Genomic DNA, 16,422 nt, shown 5'->3' on the forward strand with positions numbered 1-16,422 from the left:
TTTAAGAGAAAGTAAATACGGGAAGATGACTTTAGGGGTGGTCTGGAGCGGTTCGACGTGAATGACTGGGCTGCAAATGTGTAACACAACAGAGATGAAAAGACAGATGTGTGCTGGTGTATGTTACCAAGATAACGTAGACAGTGATTTTGAAGAATCCAAAGTGATGGAAAGATCTAAGTCATTAAAGTGGTGTTATTAGAGCCCTAAAAGTGTCATATTTTGTAGGTAATAAAGAAAAAATTAACTAGTCATGAGCATACTTTCTACATTATGTAGATATATATACAGTAGAAGTCCGATATAGCAAGTACAGCATATAGCGAGAACCCCGTTATACCGATAATATTTTGCTGTCCCTTCAATATTCCTATATTAAAAAGTGCATTATCCTTCGGTTACAGCAAGAGCCCTCTCACTGACGCATCCGTTATTACGAACGATTAAGCGCGCACGTTTTTTTCCGTTACCAATAGGTATGCACCCCAGCGATTATGTTGATTATCTTCGGTATCATTTCCTCGATATGTCAACTAGCGAGTTCTCTCGTCGACATTCGAAGGCAATTACATAAAATCAGCTTCATGGTCCGTATCGCACTTCAATAGATACACAATTAAGTATTTATTTATTTTCCACCTAGTCGATACAATGACTGCTTAAGGCAACTTTTAATGGTCAAAAGTGGTACATGTTTCGTATATTATCAACATCTTCAGCCACATAACACTGTTTAGATGAAAAATATATAAAATTGACAAAGTAATGCTTTAGATGAAGTGTCCTTAAAATTAACATAAGATTGACAAGATTAAAACAAACAAATAACTCAAGAGAAAATATATAAATTATTTCTACAATAGAAAGCAGTCGTCAAGGAAACACTTGTACAATATTCCATAAAGAAATTGTCCTAATAAATATTCTTTTCTTAATAATTCATGAAAAAAGATCAATTTATAAATTAAAAATTATACAATTTATAAGTAATTATCGAAATGAAGAAATCCTGATATCACAGTGCGGCTCTTATTATTAATGTAGATGAAAATATAACTAATTCCTAGTTGTCAAATTTTATTAAGCCTGCTTTCCTTTGGAACAGTAACTCCTGTCATTCTTTCACAGTTTTGCGCCGGGTGTAATATTGATGATGCGTTCTTCCTTGCTCTTGCACCTGAGGAGGTGGAGGAGCGGGGGATATAGGTGTGTGAAGAACTTCCTTGCTGTCACCTATAGCTTCAACTGAGGAGGAATAAGTTGTAGGGCTATCTGTAGGTGGAGAAATTCCAATTCTTTCTTCGTGATCCTTCTCAAGCATTTTCAGATATACTAGAATTTGATAATATAATGGATTCTTATATTCTACAGCCTCATTAAGGTTATCCTTTTTCTTTACAAGTTGGTCTAGATGAATGTACAGGTCTTCATAAGTGTTCATTAAGCTGCCCTTTTTTAACTTTTTTATGATGGTCAGGTCTTGTTCTATGTTGGTAAATTTATGACCTGTGGCAGTCATGTGTGATCCCATTGCTGAGAATCTTCTATGTTTTTCAGCATTCACATGTTCCAAATATCTAACTTTAAAATTGCGGCCAGATTGTCCTATGTATGTATTTTTACATTCAAAGCATGTGAGTTTATATATTCCGGAATCAAAAAATTTATCTTTTCCCGAGAGATTTATTGTATCATGGTTGAAAATACTATGTTTCATGTTGTTATTGGTGGAAAATGCAATTTTGAAATTTTTTCTCTTAAATAAATTTGTTATTACATGAATGTTTGGATTATTATATGTGAACTTGATATATTTTTCAGTTTTACTAGGTTCGACTGCTAATTTAGATTGTTGCTTCTCCGAAAATTTATTAATTATTTTATCAATCATGTTATTGTTGAAACCATTCAAGAGGGCTTGTTGTCGGATAAACAACAGTTCTTTATTCCTTTCAGATTTGGATAAAGGAATACTAAACGCTCTGTTAACGTAACTATAATATGCTGATCTTTTCTGTGCCTCAGGGTGTAACGAGTTGTTCTTGATAGTGGTCAGTGTGAAAGTGGATTTTCTGTGTATTTTGAAAGAAAATCCTTTTTCTTCTCTTGTTGTGACTATGTCCAGAAAATTCAGTGATTTTTCAACTTCTTCTTCTAAAGTGAATTTTATATTGGAATCCAAATTATTCAATATATTTAAAACTTTATTGCTATCGGTGAGTCTGTTATCTATTATAGCGTAAACATCGTCCACATAACGTGTCCAAAAATCCAAACCCTCTATTTGATTAATAATTTTCGTGTGTTCCAAATAGTCTAAGTATATATTAGCCAATATTCCTGATGCTGGGGCTCCCATTGAGAGTCCTTTTTGTTGGTAAATTTTATTATTAAACGTAAAATAATTTTGATTTAACACGAATTTTAAAACATTAATAAAATCTTCAATTTCTGGTATGCTTACTAATTTGTTCTTCGTTAAATTCTTCTTAATGATTCTGATAGTGTCTTCTATTGGAATGTTTGTATACATGTTGGTTATGTCAAACGAACATGTCGTGTGAGATGATCCAAGTTTAAAATCTTTAACTAGATTGCAAAAATCCACTGAGTTTTTGATAGGTGTTTTACAATGAAATACGTATTTACTTGATAAGAAATTATGTATAAATCTAGAAGTTTTATAAATGGGGCTATTTTTGAAATTTATGATAGGTCTAATCGGTTCTCCCTGTTTATGTAATTTCGGTAGTGCTCTCGCAGTCGGGAGTCTAGGGTTCATATTTATTAATGTTTGCACATCATGTTCATTAAACAAAAAAGACGTGCTTTTTAATAGTTTTTTAAGATCCCTCTGAATACGTGATGTCGGGTCTTTATCAACTGTACTAAACGAATTGTTATTAAAAAATGTTTCTGTTTTTTCAATATAAACATTTCTATCTAGGGCTACAACTGTTCCTCCTTTATCTGCTTTTGTGATAATTAAGTTATTTAGTTTGATTTTTTGTTTCAAGTTATTAACCGCCTTCTTGTTGCCTCGAAGTGATTGTAAACCTTTTACTAAAATAGGAATTTTCTTCTTAGCTTCATACCTTATGTCATTCTGTAAGTCTACAGGTAGATTCTGTATTGCTGTTTCTGTTTCAGCTAATGTGGTGATTAAATCATAACTTTTGTTTGAACTTGGCCAATTGAAATTAGGGCCTTGACTTAAAATAGAGGTTTCTTCTTCATTAAATTCTATCTCAGACAAGTTTTTAATTGGAGGTGGATAAACACTATCATCAAACGTAACATTAGGAACTAACCTTCTTTCTTCTCTATTAGATGCTAAATTTTTCAACTTAAATAATTTATTATCCAAAATTTCTTGTTTCATTTTAAGTGTGTTCTCCATTTTTTCATTGATATGTTTCTGGAAAGAATCCCATTCCAGAGGAAGCAAGTTCAGTGGTGCTGAGAGGTGCGCGAAGTACATTTTCTCATTAAGAAGTTTCTTTCTTTTATACATAAATTGAATTTCTCTTTTTAACCATATTTTATTGACCTTCATTTGAGTAAACTTATGATGATTAGAATATATAGTTTTTCTTTGGGCACTTTTTAGAAAACTGGGAGTCAAATTATTTTTAAGGCACTCCTTCATAAACACTATATCTTTTGTCACTTAAAAGTTGCCTTAAGCAGTCATTGTATCGACTAGGTGGAAAATAAATAAATACTTAATTGTGTATCTATTGAAGTGCGATACGGACCATGAAGCTGATTTTATGTAATCCTAATGCCAACCAGGCAAGCAAAGAAGCTAACACCTACCTCAACTTAAAGATGAAAATAGCTAAAGTGACAAAAGATATAGTGTTTTTGAAGGAGTGCCTTAAAAATAAATTGACTCCCAGTTTTCTAAAAAGTGCCCAAAGAAAAACTATATATTCTAATCATCATAAGTTTACTCAAATGAAGGTCAATAAGATATGGTTAAAAAGAGAAATTCAATTTATGTATAAAAGAAAGAAACTTCTTAATGAGAAAATGTACTTCGCGCACCTCTCAGCACCACTGAACTTGCTTCCTCTGGAATGGGATTCTTTCCAGAAACATATCAATGAAAAAATGGAGAACACACTTAAAATGAAACAAGAAATTTTGGATAATAAATTATTTAAGTTGAAAAATTTAGCATCTAATAGAGAAGAAAGAAGGTTAGTTCCTAATGTTACGTTTGATGATAGTGTTTATCCACCTCCAATTAAAAACTTGTCTGAGATAGAATTTAATGAAGAAGAAACCTCTATTTTAAGTCAAGGCCCTAATTTCAATTGGCCAAGTTCAAACAAAAGTTATGATTTAATCACCACATTAGCTGAAACAGAAACAGCAATACAGAATCTACCTGTAGACTTACAGAATGACATAAGGTATGAAGCTAAGAAGAAAATTCCTATTTTAGTAAAAGGTTTACAATCACTTCGAGGCAACAAGAAGGCGGTTAATAACTTGAAACAAAAAATCAAACTAAATAACTTAATTATCACAAAAGCAGATAAAGGAGGAACAGTTGTAGCCCTAGATAGAAATGTTTATATTGAAAAAACAGAAACATTTTTTAATAACAATTCGTTTAGTACAGTTGATAAAGACCCGACATCACGTATTCAGAGGGATCTTAAAAAACTATTAAAAAGCACGTCTTTTTTGTTTAATGAACATGATGTGCAAACATTAATAAATATGAACCCTAGACTCCCGACTGCGAGAGCACTACCGAAATTACATAAACAGGGAGAACCGATTAGACCTATCATAAATTTCAAAAATAGCCCCATTTATAAAACTTCTAGATTTATACATAATTTCTTATCAAGTAAATACGTATTTCATTGTAAAACACCTATCAAAAACTCAGTGGATTTTTGCAATCTAGTTAAAGATTTTAAACTTGGATCATCTCACACGACATGTTCGTTTGACATAACCAACATGTATACAAACATTCCAATAGAAGACACTATCAGAATCATTAAGAAGAATTTAACGAAGAACAAATTAGTAAGCATACCAGAAATTGAAGATTTTATTAATGTTTTAAAATTCGTGTTAAATCAAAATTATTTTACGTTTAATAATAAAATTTACCAACAAAAAGGACTCTCAATGGGAGCCCCAGCATCAGGAATATTGGCTAATATATACTTAGACTATTTGGAACACACGAAAATTATTAATCAAATAGAGGGTTTGGATTTTTGGACACGTTATGTGGACGATGTTTACGCTATAATAGATAACAGACTCACCGATAGCAATAAAGTTTTAAATATATTGAATAATTTGGATTCCTATATAAAATTCACTTTAGAAGAAGAAGTTGAAAAATCACTGAATTTTCTGGACATAGTCACAACAAGAGAAGAAAAAGGATTTTCTTTCAAAATACACAGAAAATCCACTTTCACACTGACCACTATCAAGAACAACTCGTTACACCCTGAGGCACAGAAAAGATCAGCATATTATAGTTACGTTAACAGAGCGTTTAGTATTCCTTTATCCAAATCTGAAAGGAATAAAGAACTGTTGTTTATCCGACAACAAGCCCTCTTGAATGGTTTCAACAATAACATGATTGATAAAATAATTAATAAATTTTCGGAGAAGCAACAATCTAAATTAGCAGTCGAACCTAGTAAAACTGAAAAATATATCAAGTTCACATATAATAATCCAAACATTCATGTAATAACAAATTTATTTAAGAGAAAAAATTTCAAAATTGCATTTTCCACCAATAACAACATGAAACATAGTATTTTCAACCATGATACAATAAATCTCTCGGGAAAAGATAAATTTTTTGATTCCGGAATATATAAACTCACATGCTTTGAATGTAAAAATACATACATAGGACAATCTGGCCGCAATTTTAAAGTTAGATATTTGGAACATGTGAATGCTGAAAAACATAGAAGATTCTCAGCAATGGGATCACACATGACTGCCACAGGTCATAAATTTACCAACATAGAACAAGACCTGACCATCATAAAAAAGTTAAAAAAGGGCAGCTTAATGAACACTTATGAAGACCTGTACATTCATCTAGACCAACTTGTAAAGAAAAAGGATAACCTTAATGAGGCTGTAGAATATAAGAATCCATTATATTATCAAATTCTAGTATATCTGAAAATGCTTGAGAAGGATCACGAAAAAAGAATTGGAATTTCTCCACCTACAGATAGCCCTACAACTTATTCCTCCTCAGTTGAAGCTATAGGTGACAGCAAGGAAGTTCTTCACACACCTATATCCCCCGCTCCTCCACCTCCTCAGGTGCAAGAGCAAGGAAGAACGCATCATCAATATTACACCCGGCGCAAAACTGTGAAAGAATGACAGGAGTTACTGTTCCAAAGGAAAGCAGGCTTAATAAAATTTGACAACTAGGAATTAGTTATATTTTCATCTACATTAATAATAAGAGCCGCACTGTGATATCAGGATTTCTTCATTTCGATAATTACTTATAAATTGTATAATTTTTAATTTATAAATTGATCTTTTTTCATGAATTATTAAGAAAAGAATATTTATTAGGACAATTTCTCTATGGAATATTGTACAAGTGTTTCCTTGACGACTGCTTTCTATTGTAGAAATAATTTATATATTTTCTCTTGAGTTATTTGTTTGTTTTAATCTTGTCAATCTTATGTTAATTTTAAGGACACTTCATCTAAAGCATTACTTTGTCAATTTTATATATTTTTCATCTAAACAGTGTTATGTGGCTGAAGATGTTGATAATATACGAAACATGTACCACTTTTGACCATTAAAAGTTGCCTTAAGCAGTCATTGTATCGACTAGGTGGAAAATAAATAAATACTTAATTGTGTATCTATTCGAAGGCAATGTCGGAGTCTATTAGTAATACCCGTCGACTGCTGTTCCATAAAGAAAATTCGAAATTAAAGAGAACATATTTTCGTAATAAATGCGTAAATAAGTGTCCGGTAACAGTTCTTAACTCGTTGAAAATAAAGGCTGACTAAACGAACGCTTAATTTTAATGCTAAATACTGCAATTAAGTAAAAATGGGATACACCGCGAGTAATGGTAGAGTGCGTAATTGATGTGCGAGGTTAGTTTATATTTTCACGCGTCTGGTTAAATTACGGAAAGGTTATTATCATGTAAATTTATAGCGAGAAGGTTATCATTTCTCTATCGGTGCTTGAAGTATGTTTACATCATATGTATAGCACGGTTAAGTTAGGATAGGTGACGCTGTTGAATAAGAAAACTGAAATGTTTGCCACAAATTCGATCGATCATCTTTGGTACGGTATAGTTTTCTCACTATGTGCCTTTGCGAGCTCTCTCATCGACATTCGAAGGCGATGTTGGGAGTCGATTAGTAATACCCATCGACTGCTGTTCTCCAAAGAAAATTCAAAATGAAAGAGAATAACAAGTTTTTGTAATAAATGCATAAATAACATGGCCGATAGCAGTTGTTAACTCGTTAAAAATAACTGCTGAAGTAAACGATCTCTTAATTTTAATGTTATATAGGTACTTTTCAAAAAGATTATCGTAGGACAGAACATCACAGATCCCCATAACAGTGTTGTTTACATAGAGATAAAGTTGACTGCAGATACCGAAGACCTTGTTAAAAGGGATGATGTATAGCAATGTTATAGTCTATAGGTACTGAGATTTGGCAGAGTACATCACTGATTTCAGAGGATAGTTCATATTTTCTCACGTCGAGTCAAATTTCGTAAAGCCTATTCACATGTAAATTTTTAGCGAGGAAAACTCATGTCTCTACATGCGTTTCAAATATATTTTCATGACACACATAGGCCTACGGTTAGAGAATAAAACTCTGGAGTGATACCGGATTTCTCCCAATCCAAAACGACGTTTTTTTTTTTCCCCTCAGAATCTCTTGCGAAAAATCGAGAGTTGTCTTGCAATCACGGCCTAACAGTAATAAATACTTCTGGCAACTACCGCGGTAACCATGCTGTTTCTTTTCACCCCCGCACACGCACGTAAAATTCGTTGACAATAAACGAGCGCTCTTTATTGTACATCGCTAGCCGTGACAACCAGTTGTACAGTACCTGTGTGGAATGTCACTGTATCTCGGGAAATAGTGAAGTGCAAATGACATTATATTAGTCTCTACAAAAACGTTTCTCAAATCCGCAGAGTAGCATCAAAACATGCGAGCCTTTGAATTCTTAGAAAAGCCACGGCTACTCAGTGGCAGCGTTATAACGCGTCTACTGTACCTGACTCTTAGTAAAATTAAGTTTTATAGACAGTCGGAATATTTTCATGATGGATAGTCGTAAAGATACGTGGAACAGATATTGCTGGCAAATTTTCAACGGGTTCTCGTCGGTATTATGATGCCAATTTTAAGCTAATGGTTATTAAACACTTGGAAATGTAGAATAATTGTGCAGTCACAAGAAAATATGGCATGGGCCTAACTAAAGCCAATATCTGGCGTCAGGTGAAGACAAATGTAACTTTTTTAAATGGGTACTGTACAAAAAATGCATTCAGTGGTCTGCAAAAAGGATGATTTTAAAACAAGTCGAAAATAAAATTGTGAGGCATGTGCACGAAAAACGCAAGCGGAATGGCCATACCGTGGCACAATAAACTCGTTCGTTGACCTTTAACGTCCACGATTAGGCCTATTATATACATCGCTAGCCGCTGAAGTTGGCCGAACCTGGTAAGCGAGATATACGTGTAGCGGTAGCTGGTTACATCTGATGCTGAGTAAAAGTAAAAGAGTTTTATAGACAGTATGAAAATTTTCCTGACGGATCGCCGTAATGTACAGACGCATGGAATAGGTACTGCCGGCAAATTTTCAACGGGTTCTCTTCGGTATTATGATGCCAATGATAAGTTAATGGGCATTAAACCCGCGGAAATAAGAAATAATTGTGCAGCCGTAAAAATTGCAGCATAACGAAAGCCAATGTTCGGCATCTAAAAATAGTCTAAAAATGTGTACTGTACAACAAAGGTATTCAAACGATTTTACAAAGCACTTTTTGAGCCTGGTTTAAATTTTTTAAGGAAAGGTGGGGTTTGTCATGGATTCGGTACTGTAATATTTTCAGAATGAAATTAAACATACACTTTCACGTAGTGTCGGATTTCAAAACAATAACAAACAAGTAAGTTGTAGTGTGGATATCATCTGTCTTGCAATCGCGGCCTAACAGTAATGAATACTTCTACAGAGGTGCCAACCTTTGGAATGGCTTTTCCGTAATTCACGTTCCCTATCATCGGAAAAATGTCTGAGTCAAATTCAAAGCACACTCATCCCTTGTGGACACCCTCTTTGTCCTTCCCAACAACAATCTATTCTAAAATATATCCTATTACACAATACGTTTGCACATTACCTGTTCTGTCATAAAATATTCTTTGTAGCTTGTTTCACACGCAGCAGGTGGTTTTGTGTGGGATTTTTCTTGTAGCACCCTTCCTCCTGTGAGGACATTTTCCGCTTATGAACAATAAGCGATTCCAGTGCTGATGTGATTATTGTAGGCCTGAAGTCCTTCAGTTTTTTCCTATTAACACTGAAAAATCTTTCTGTGGTAGAGTTACCGGCAGGTATACTTAATACTGCAATAATAGAAAATTACATTTTATAGTGAAGGATAGCAGAGTAGAGTTCCTCACAATGGATTTCACGATGCTCACGGGTATCAAAAGGAAGTGACGATCGAGTCACAAGCATTGAAACGAAGAGAGACGAGTACTAATGCTCGAAAAGATTCATTTTTCCTTCTTTCCTTATTTTTTCCGTAGAAATTATAATGTCGTTATAATGTCGCTTTTCCGTAATAATTTACCCTTTGGCCGTAATCCCGTAATTGTGAGGGGAAATCCGTAATAATTACGGATAATCCGTAACAGTTGGCACCTCTGCTTCTATCAACTACTGCAGTTGGTGCGCAAAAATTAACTTACTTTATACCTCAGGGGAAAAAAAAAGAAAGAACCGGGAATTATGTGATAGTATTGGCACTAACAGCAAGGAATGTTCCTAATGAAAGAGTCCTGGTCAAAACTCCCCAGTTTCCCCTCTGAATCACCTCTATTCGCCTATAACGAATTAGCTAAACTACCAGTTTTGAACGAACTGATTGCCGTTTCATACGAATTTTAATGTGTATGGAGGGTGTTCAGTCTTTTATACAAAATTCGGATATAACAACAATCCGCTATGGCGAGTAAATTTCCCGCTGTTGTGAATTCTCGCTATAACGGACTTGTACTGTAGATTGAGATACCTTGAAGCACCACCAGTAAAAGAGCAGGAGAAACCTCCTAACAAAGAAATCGCTCAACTTTTTAAAAAGATTATCGTAGGACAGAACATCACAGATCCCCATAACAGTGTTGTTTACATAGAGATAAAGTTGACTGTAGATACCGAAGACCTTGTTAAAAGGGATGATGTACAGCAATGTTATAGTCTATCATTGTCTTTTATCAAGCAGAGAAGAACAAGTATTAGCAAAACTAGAATGAAGATGGGATAATAATTTCATGAATATGTTATCAATAATAATAGCCGTATTTATATTTTATGAGATGATTGCCATTTAATCCAGTAAATGTAATATACAAAGCTATATAATGTGTACTGATGAACTATTTTCCTACTATACACTAATTCCTCAATATGAAATGTCAATTCAGAACTTTCAAATTCTCTGATACACATGTTCAATTAACTTACTTAATGCCTCAGGGAAAAAAAAGAGAGAACCGGGAATTTCGTGATAGTATTGGCACTAACAGGAAGGAATGTACCTAATGAAAGAGTCCTGGTCAAAACTCCCCGGTTTCCCCTCTGAATCACCTCTATTCACCCATAACGAATTAGCTAAACTGCATAAAAGGCTGGGAACGATGCGCATAGAAGCAGAAATTAAGAACTAAGTTATAAATAGTTACTCTTCTGCACAACAGTAAGCATCCCACTGCCGAGTGGATTCATCATGCTGACTACACGACACCTCGTAATCTGCAGGCCTTCGAAGTGAGCAGTGGTCACCAGGTAAGCCATAGGATTTGATAAAGCGTCTCACTGAAAACACTGGTAAGGAAAATTTAGGGACCCAACTCACATCTACTTTGGTGAGGTGATAATTTCTGATAAAACTATCAGAGCACTTTGGTGAGGTGATAATTTCTGATAAAACTATCAGAGCATGCCATAGTGAAGAAGAAATGGTCCATGCAGTTTGTTCTATCATAATGTCACGTTTATATGATTTATATACATTGGGAACATCTTGAACCAAATGCTGCCATACTTTGCACTATTTCCAACTATCCTCAACTAGTGCAGATGGTACGCACCCTGCTTTGGCAATACGGTGAACGTAAGTTTGAGATCAAAGTCAGTTTAACTTTATTTTTTTCACATCTGCACAATTCACTGCACAATACAGTATGAAACCAAATGACATGCCAAGGTCAAGTTTCATACTGCTTTTCTGAATGATATTATTTTAATAATCATCAGAAGCTCAAAACCTCCAAGAAATTTACCACCCACTTCCCACTGCTCAAATGTCACTATTAATCTTAATATCAGACATTAAACATGACTACTAGTTTTCAAAAGTAACACACAGTTCAGTTAAATAGCACACAGCTATGTTCCAGCAAAATGCACACACTACTTTGGAACACATACCTGGCTCTTTGGATCCCCCTTGGTTGTCTCCCTGGGTTTGGGAGGCGCACTAAGCTGAGCCTTAAGGATGGGAGAACAGGGAGCAGGAACTACTGGGACAGACACATCTGCTGCCAACGGCTCTGTAGCAGGAGTTGTAGTAGTGACAGCAGCAGTTATAACAGTAGCAGCAGTAGTAGGAACAGGAGGTGGTGGCGGCGTGGAAGAGCATGGAGGAGGGGTCACTGTCTTGGCGACCATATGCAGAGCCTTGCGCACTACCGGTTGTTGGACTGGTGCCATAACGGTGATAGGATATGGAGTAGTTCGCACCTTAATGCCCTCGTAAAAAGATAGGTTAGTCACAGGCTGATCTCCTCCTGTACCACCGACGATGACAGCTTTCTGTGTGCTCGGCCCAATACTTCCACCAAAAACAGATCTAGAAAAGAAGAAACCATATGCAAATTTTTTAGGGAGTAAATACATTTGCACAGAAATCTCCTCTCTTCCAATAAAATAAAATAAAATAATTTTTGTTTCCACAAGAAATAAAGACAATTTTTTTATGTTAGAGAAATCATAGCATTATTAGAAACAACTAGAATCAAGAAAAGCAACAGTTTTATTTCTAATAAAAATTAGTTAATTATTTATTATGTACTTTCTTCTTTGCTTTGATTTCTCATTAAGCTTATTCAACAACTGTATTTGTAGAATTATAACTAATACAACATATATACTGTACAAAGCCACATGATGACTAAATACGCTGCGGTGGGGGGGAATTATTTTCTCTACTACAGTAAAATTACAACAAACTAAACTTCGCTAAACCGAAATGATGATGAAAACAAATGAAGCATACGGCCAAATAAGGGTCTAGGTTACACCCAGCGCGTTTCGAATTATGAGCTTGAAAAGGTCGGAGAGGTCCAGTACGCCTGGCGGTAGGCAAGTGCGCATGTAGACCCTTATTCAACACAAGCTAATTCTCTAACATAACTTGTGAAAATCGTGCCCATAGATCTTCTTCCATCAAATACTCAACATGGGTAAAAATGTAATATAGGCCCTCATTCGACCGCACGCTTCAAATAAATTAGTAATTTGCAGAACTGATACTCGAAATCAAGCTGGCAAAGTTGCTTGCAGCAAGCAACATGATTCTCTTACCTTAACTCACATTCCAGTACCATATATACCATTACTATCCCATTCCCATTCCACATTCCACCCATTACTAGTCGTCACAACAGGCATTTTAAATTGACACCATCTAAGCTGCCAGCACATCAATTTTGACGTTCTGTTTTACTCTACCAGACAACAGAGTAAATCAAATCTCTTGTGGACATCTATGCCTGAGTTTTTATTTTCCAGTAATTTTGTCAGGTATACATCAAATTTGTCACCAGAGACCTTTTACATGCAGACGTCATATGACATGGAGTGTCGAATAGACTTTTTACGCCCTTCAAAAATAAACTACCTCTGCTGGGTTTGAACATGCGATCTTGGGAGTTGGAGACAATGTACCACCATACCCAAGAGTGCTTTACTATTTCATATAGCCCAAAACTTGGAATGAATAGAAAACATCTTTAATGTACAAATAACATTAAGAAGAATACTGAGATTCAAATACTTTTGAGAGTGGGTGACACACAGCCCTTGTTCCATCTCGCTTCTTTCAGTACTTTTATATTCTGAGCTGAAGTTACAAATGTTTCCAATATGGATGAATCACATTATTATTATTATTATTATTATTATTATTATTATTATTATTATTATTATTATTATTAGAGTCGTCATCGTTTTACGTTCGTAGGTTTAGCCCCCTCAGTCCGTATGTAGCATATGCTCTACATGTGGTTTTGTTTACTTACAATAATACAAAACAATACCGTACCGGTTACGACCTGTACATGCCGTATTATTTGACTATTAATTGTATTCCATCATCACGCAAGACATTCAGAGCAAACTTGGGTTGTTTACGATGTTGATCAACATCTATATCATCTGATGGCCAAGCAGACATCAATTTTTGGTAATGGGACAAAGTCTCTCATAGTGCATTGGCACTGCCAGTGGCTACAATTAGCCTACGCGGTGGCCTCCACGGTATGCACTACTAGCTATGCGTCTTGGTAGGTGTGCTAGGTACCAACTGATGAGCCCAGCCTAGCACACGGGGGCGAAACGCAGGCAACCAGGAATGAGTTAGCTGGAAAATTTATTATGTCCAATAACGGACCATTTATATTGGAGGATAACATAAACGTTTCAAATTGAGAATCTCAAGGAAATCCGTCGAGCGATTCGCAAGATAACCAACTTCGAAGAGATCACGTTATCTGATGACATAAGAGCCCCAAAATGAATATAAGCTGAGCTCACTTGTATGCTTCTGACACGATATAAATAAATAACTTGACCTGATCGGGCAGTCATAGCTGGATGTCCAGCCTGACTCTCCACAATGCAATGTTCATTGAAGTGCTGACAGAGTCTAACTTCGAATGATTCAAAGTCTTCGTACAGGACTTAAACTCTGACAGTAGTGTTGAACTTATAAATTGGGCGTGTGTGAACTCAAATGTATAACAAAGTCTTTATAATGGGCATTGAGTCTATCAATCAAGTTGAACTTGTATTCTGTGCGCATGTAGAAACTTCTCGATATAACTTACTTTCGTTCTTGTGGAACTGAGTTTATTACCACGTTACCTGTGTGAAACTTAGTCTCTGAATCAATACTAATTTAAATGTGACACTACTGCGATATACTGGGAACGGTGATATTTCTTTCAGAAGATATCATTAATTTCAGTGTGACACTACTTCGTTATACTATTAACTTTGACATCTTGTTAAATCTCAGTCAGCATAAATTAATTAATAAACAAGGGTGTTTATGAAAGTGTTCGAACTTTTACATGAATATTAATGCAAGTGATTACCATAATCGTGTGCTACGACACCAGTGTTTCACTCCAAACTCAAACTGTGTTCTTTATCAAATTCAAACAAAATTGTGTATTATTTCTTTTGAACAGTGTGTAAATTATTTCTGTGTGAATGACAGCAGTGTCTTTGATAAACTCTCGAACAGTCACCTATTTTATTTAATGTCAAGTGCAACTAACAAAGAACTGTGCTTTAATTTCAAACTTATTTCTTTGTCAACGTATTTAGTATTATTTCATGACTGACAGCAGTGTGATAAACTCTAGGGCAGTAATAAATTTCTTTCAATGTCAAGTGCTACTTTATTTAGTGGAAAATGACCACAAACTGTGCCAAGTGCGTGTACGATTTTCAGTTTCATTATTTCTATTCATGAACTGTGCTTTATTTTCTTCTAATCTCGATGCTACCTGCATCTTCATCTTAGTGAACTTAGAAATTCTATCTACAAGATTAAGAGTGAATTCGACTGCATATCACAACCATATTAAATAAAACAGTGCTGTTAAACCAAAGTGTCGGGGGACTGTGTAATTTTGGATACTCGTGTAAGTTATGTGACGAGTGATTACCCCGCAACATCGTCGGAGAGCATCGGAGACCGTCCAGAACGTCAAAAGTTAGAGACTCAAATCCATATCAAACCAACCTGGGTGTTCCAGCCTTATCTCAACGTAATATTGGCAACCTGCCAAACGTATTCCAGTCCAGATCAGCCTGATGAACTGGGAACACGGGTTATCAAAAGGCGATGTTAAAGACAGCGAATATCTACAGTAAGGTGATGTGCATTTTAAAATGCATTTTCTAAATAAAAACTTATTATTCAAACTATCTTAAAATTTTCTTGTAGATAGGACCCTGCCTCTTGTATCAAGCCCTAGCTAGAAAGAACCCAGTATTGCCCTGAGATCTACTTTGTGCTAACTTTAAAATTAATTCATAAAGTCAGGCTATTTTACTGGTACAATACATACATTATCATTATAGACTGTTATGCCTTTCAGCGTTCAGTCTGGAAGCCTCTGTGAATGTACTAAATGTCGCCACAATCCTCTATTTGCAACTAATGCTGTGGCCTCATTTAGTTCTATACCTCTTATCTTTAAATCATTAGAAACCGAGTCTAACCATCGTCGCCTTGGTCTACTCTACTTCTCTTACCCTCCATAACAGAGTCCATTACTACCCTAGGTAACCTATCCTCCTCCATTCGCCGCACATGACCCCACAACCACAGCCGGTTTATGCGCACAGCTTCATCCATCAAGTTCATTCCTAAATTAGCCTTATCTCCTCATTCTGAGTACCCTCCTGCCATTGTTCCCACCTGTTTATACCAGCAATCATTCTTGCTACCTTCATGTCTTTTACTTCTAACTTATGAATAAGATATCCCGAGTCCACCCAGCTTTCGTTCCCGTAAAGCAAAGTTGGTCTCAAAACAGACCGTTGTAAAGATAGTTTCGTCTGGGAGCTGACTTCCTTCTTACAGAATACTGTTGATCGCAACTGCGAGCTCACTGCATTAGCTTTACTACACCTTGATTCAATCTCGCTTATTATATTACCATCCTGGGAGAACACACAACCTAAATACTTGAAATTATCGACCTGTTCTAGTTTAGTATCACCAATCTGACATTCAATTCTGTTGAATTTCTTACCCACTGACATCAATAAGTCTTCGAA

At 35.4% G+C, this 16,422-nt stretch overlaps 1 protein-coding gene across 5 annotated transcripts in view; it reads right to left on the minus strand.

Moving 5' to 3' along the window:
• Nucleotides 1-16,422, minus strand: part of Bap170 (Brahma associated protein 170kD) — a 484,022-nt gene that overhangs the window by 148,067 nt on the left and 319,533 nt on the right. For 4 of the 5 annotated variants that reach the window (XM_067143531.2, XM_067143529.2, XM_067143528.2 and 1 more), the window contains exon 10: nt 11,776-12,196. In XM_067143531.2, coding sequence (XP_066999632.2) covers nt 11,776-12,196 — 421 coding nt within the window. The remainder of the gene's footprint in view (nt 1-11,775; nt 12,197-16,422) is intronic. The other variant, XM_067143530.2, reaches the window with a different exon arrangement.

The sequence above is a fragment of the Anabrus simplex genome, chromosome 3 (genome assembly GCF_040414725.1).
Source record: "Anabrus simplex isolate iqAnaSimp1 chromosome 3, ASM4041472v1, whole genome shotgun sequence".
Classification (NCBI taxonomy): Eukaryota; Metazoa; Arthropoda; class Insecta; order Orthoptera; family Tettigoniidae; genus Anabrus; species Anabrus simplex.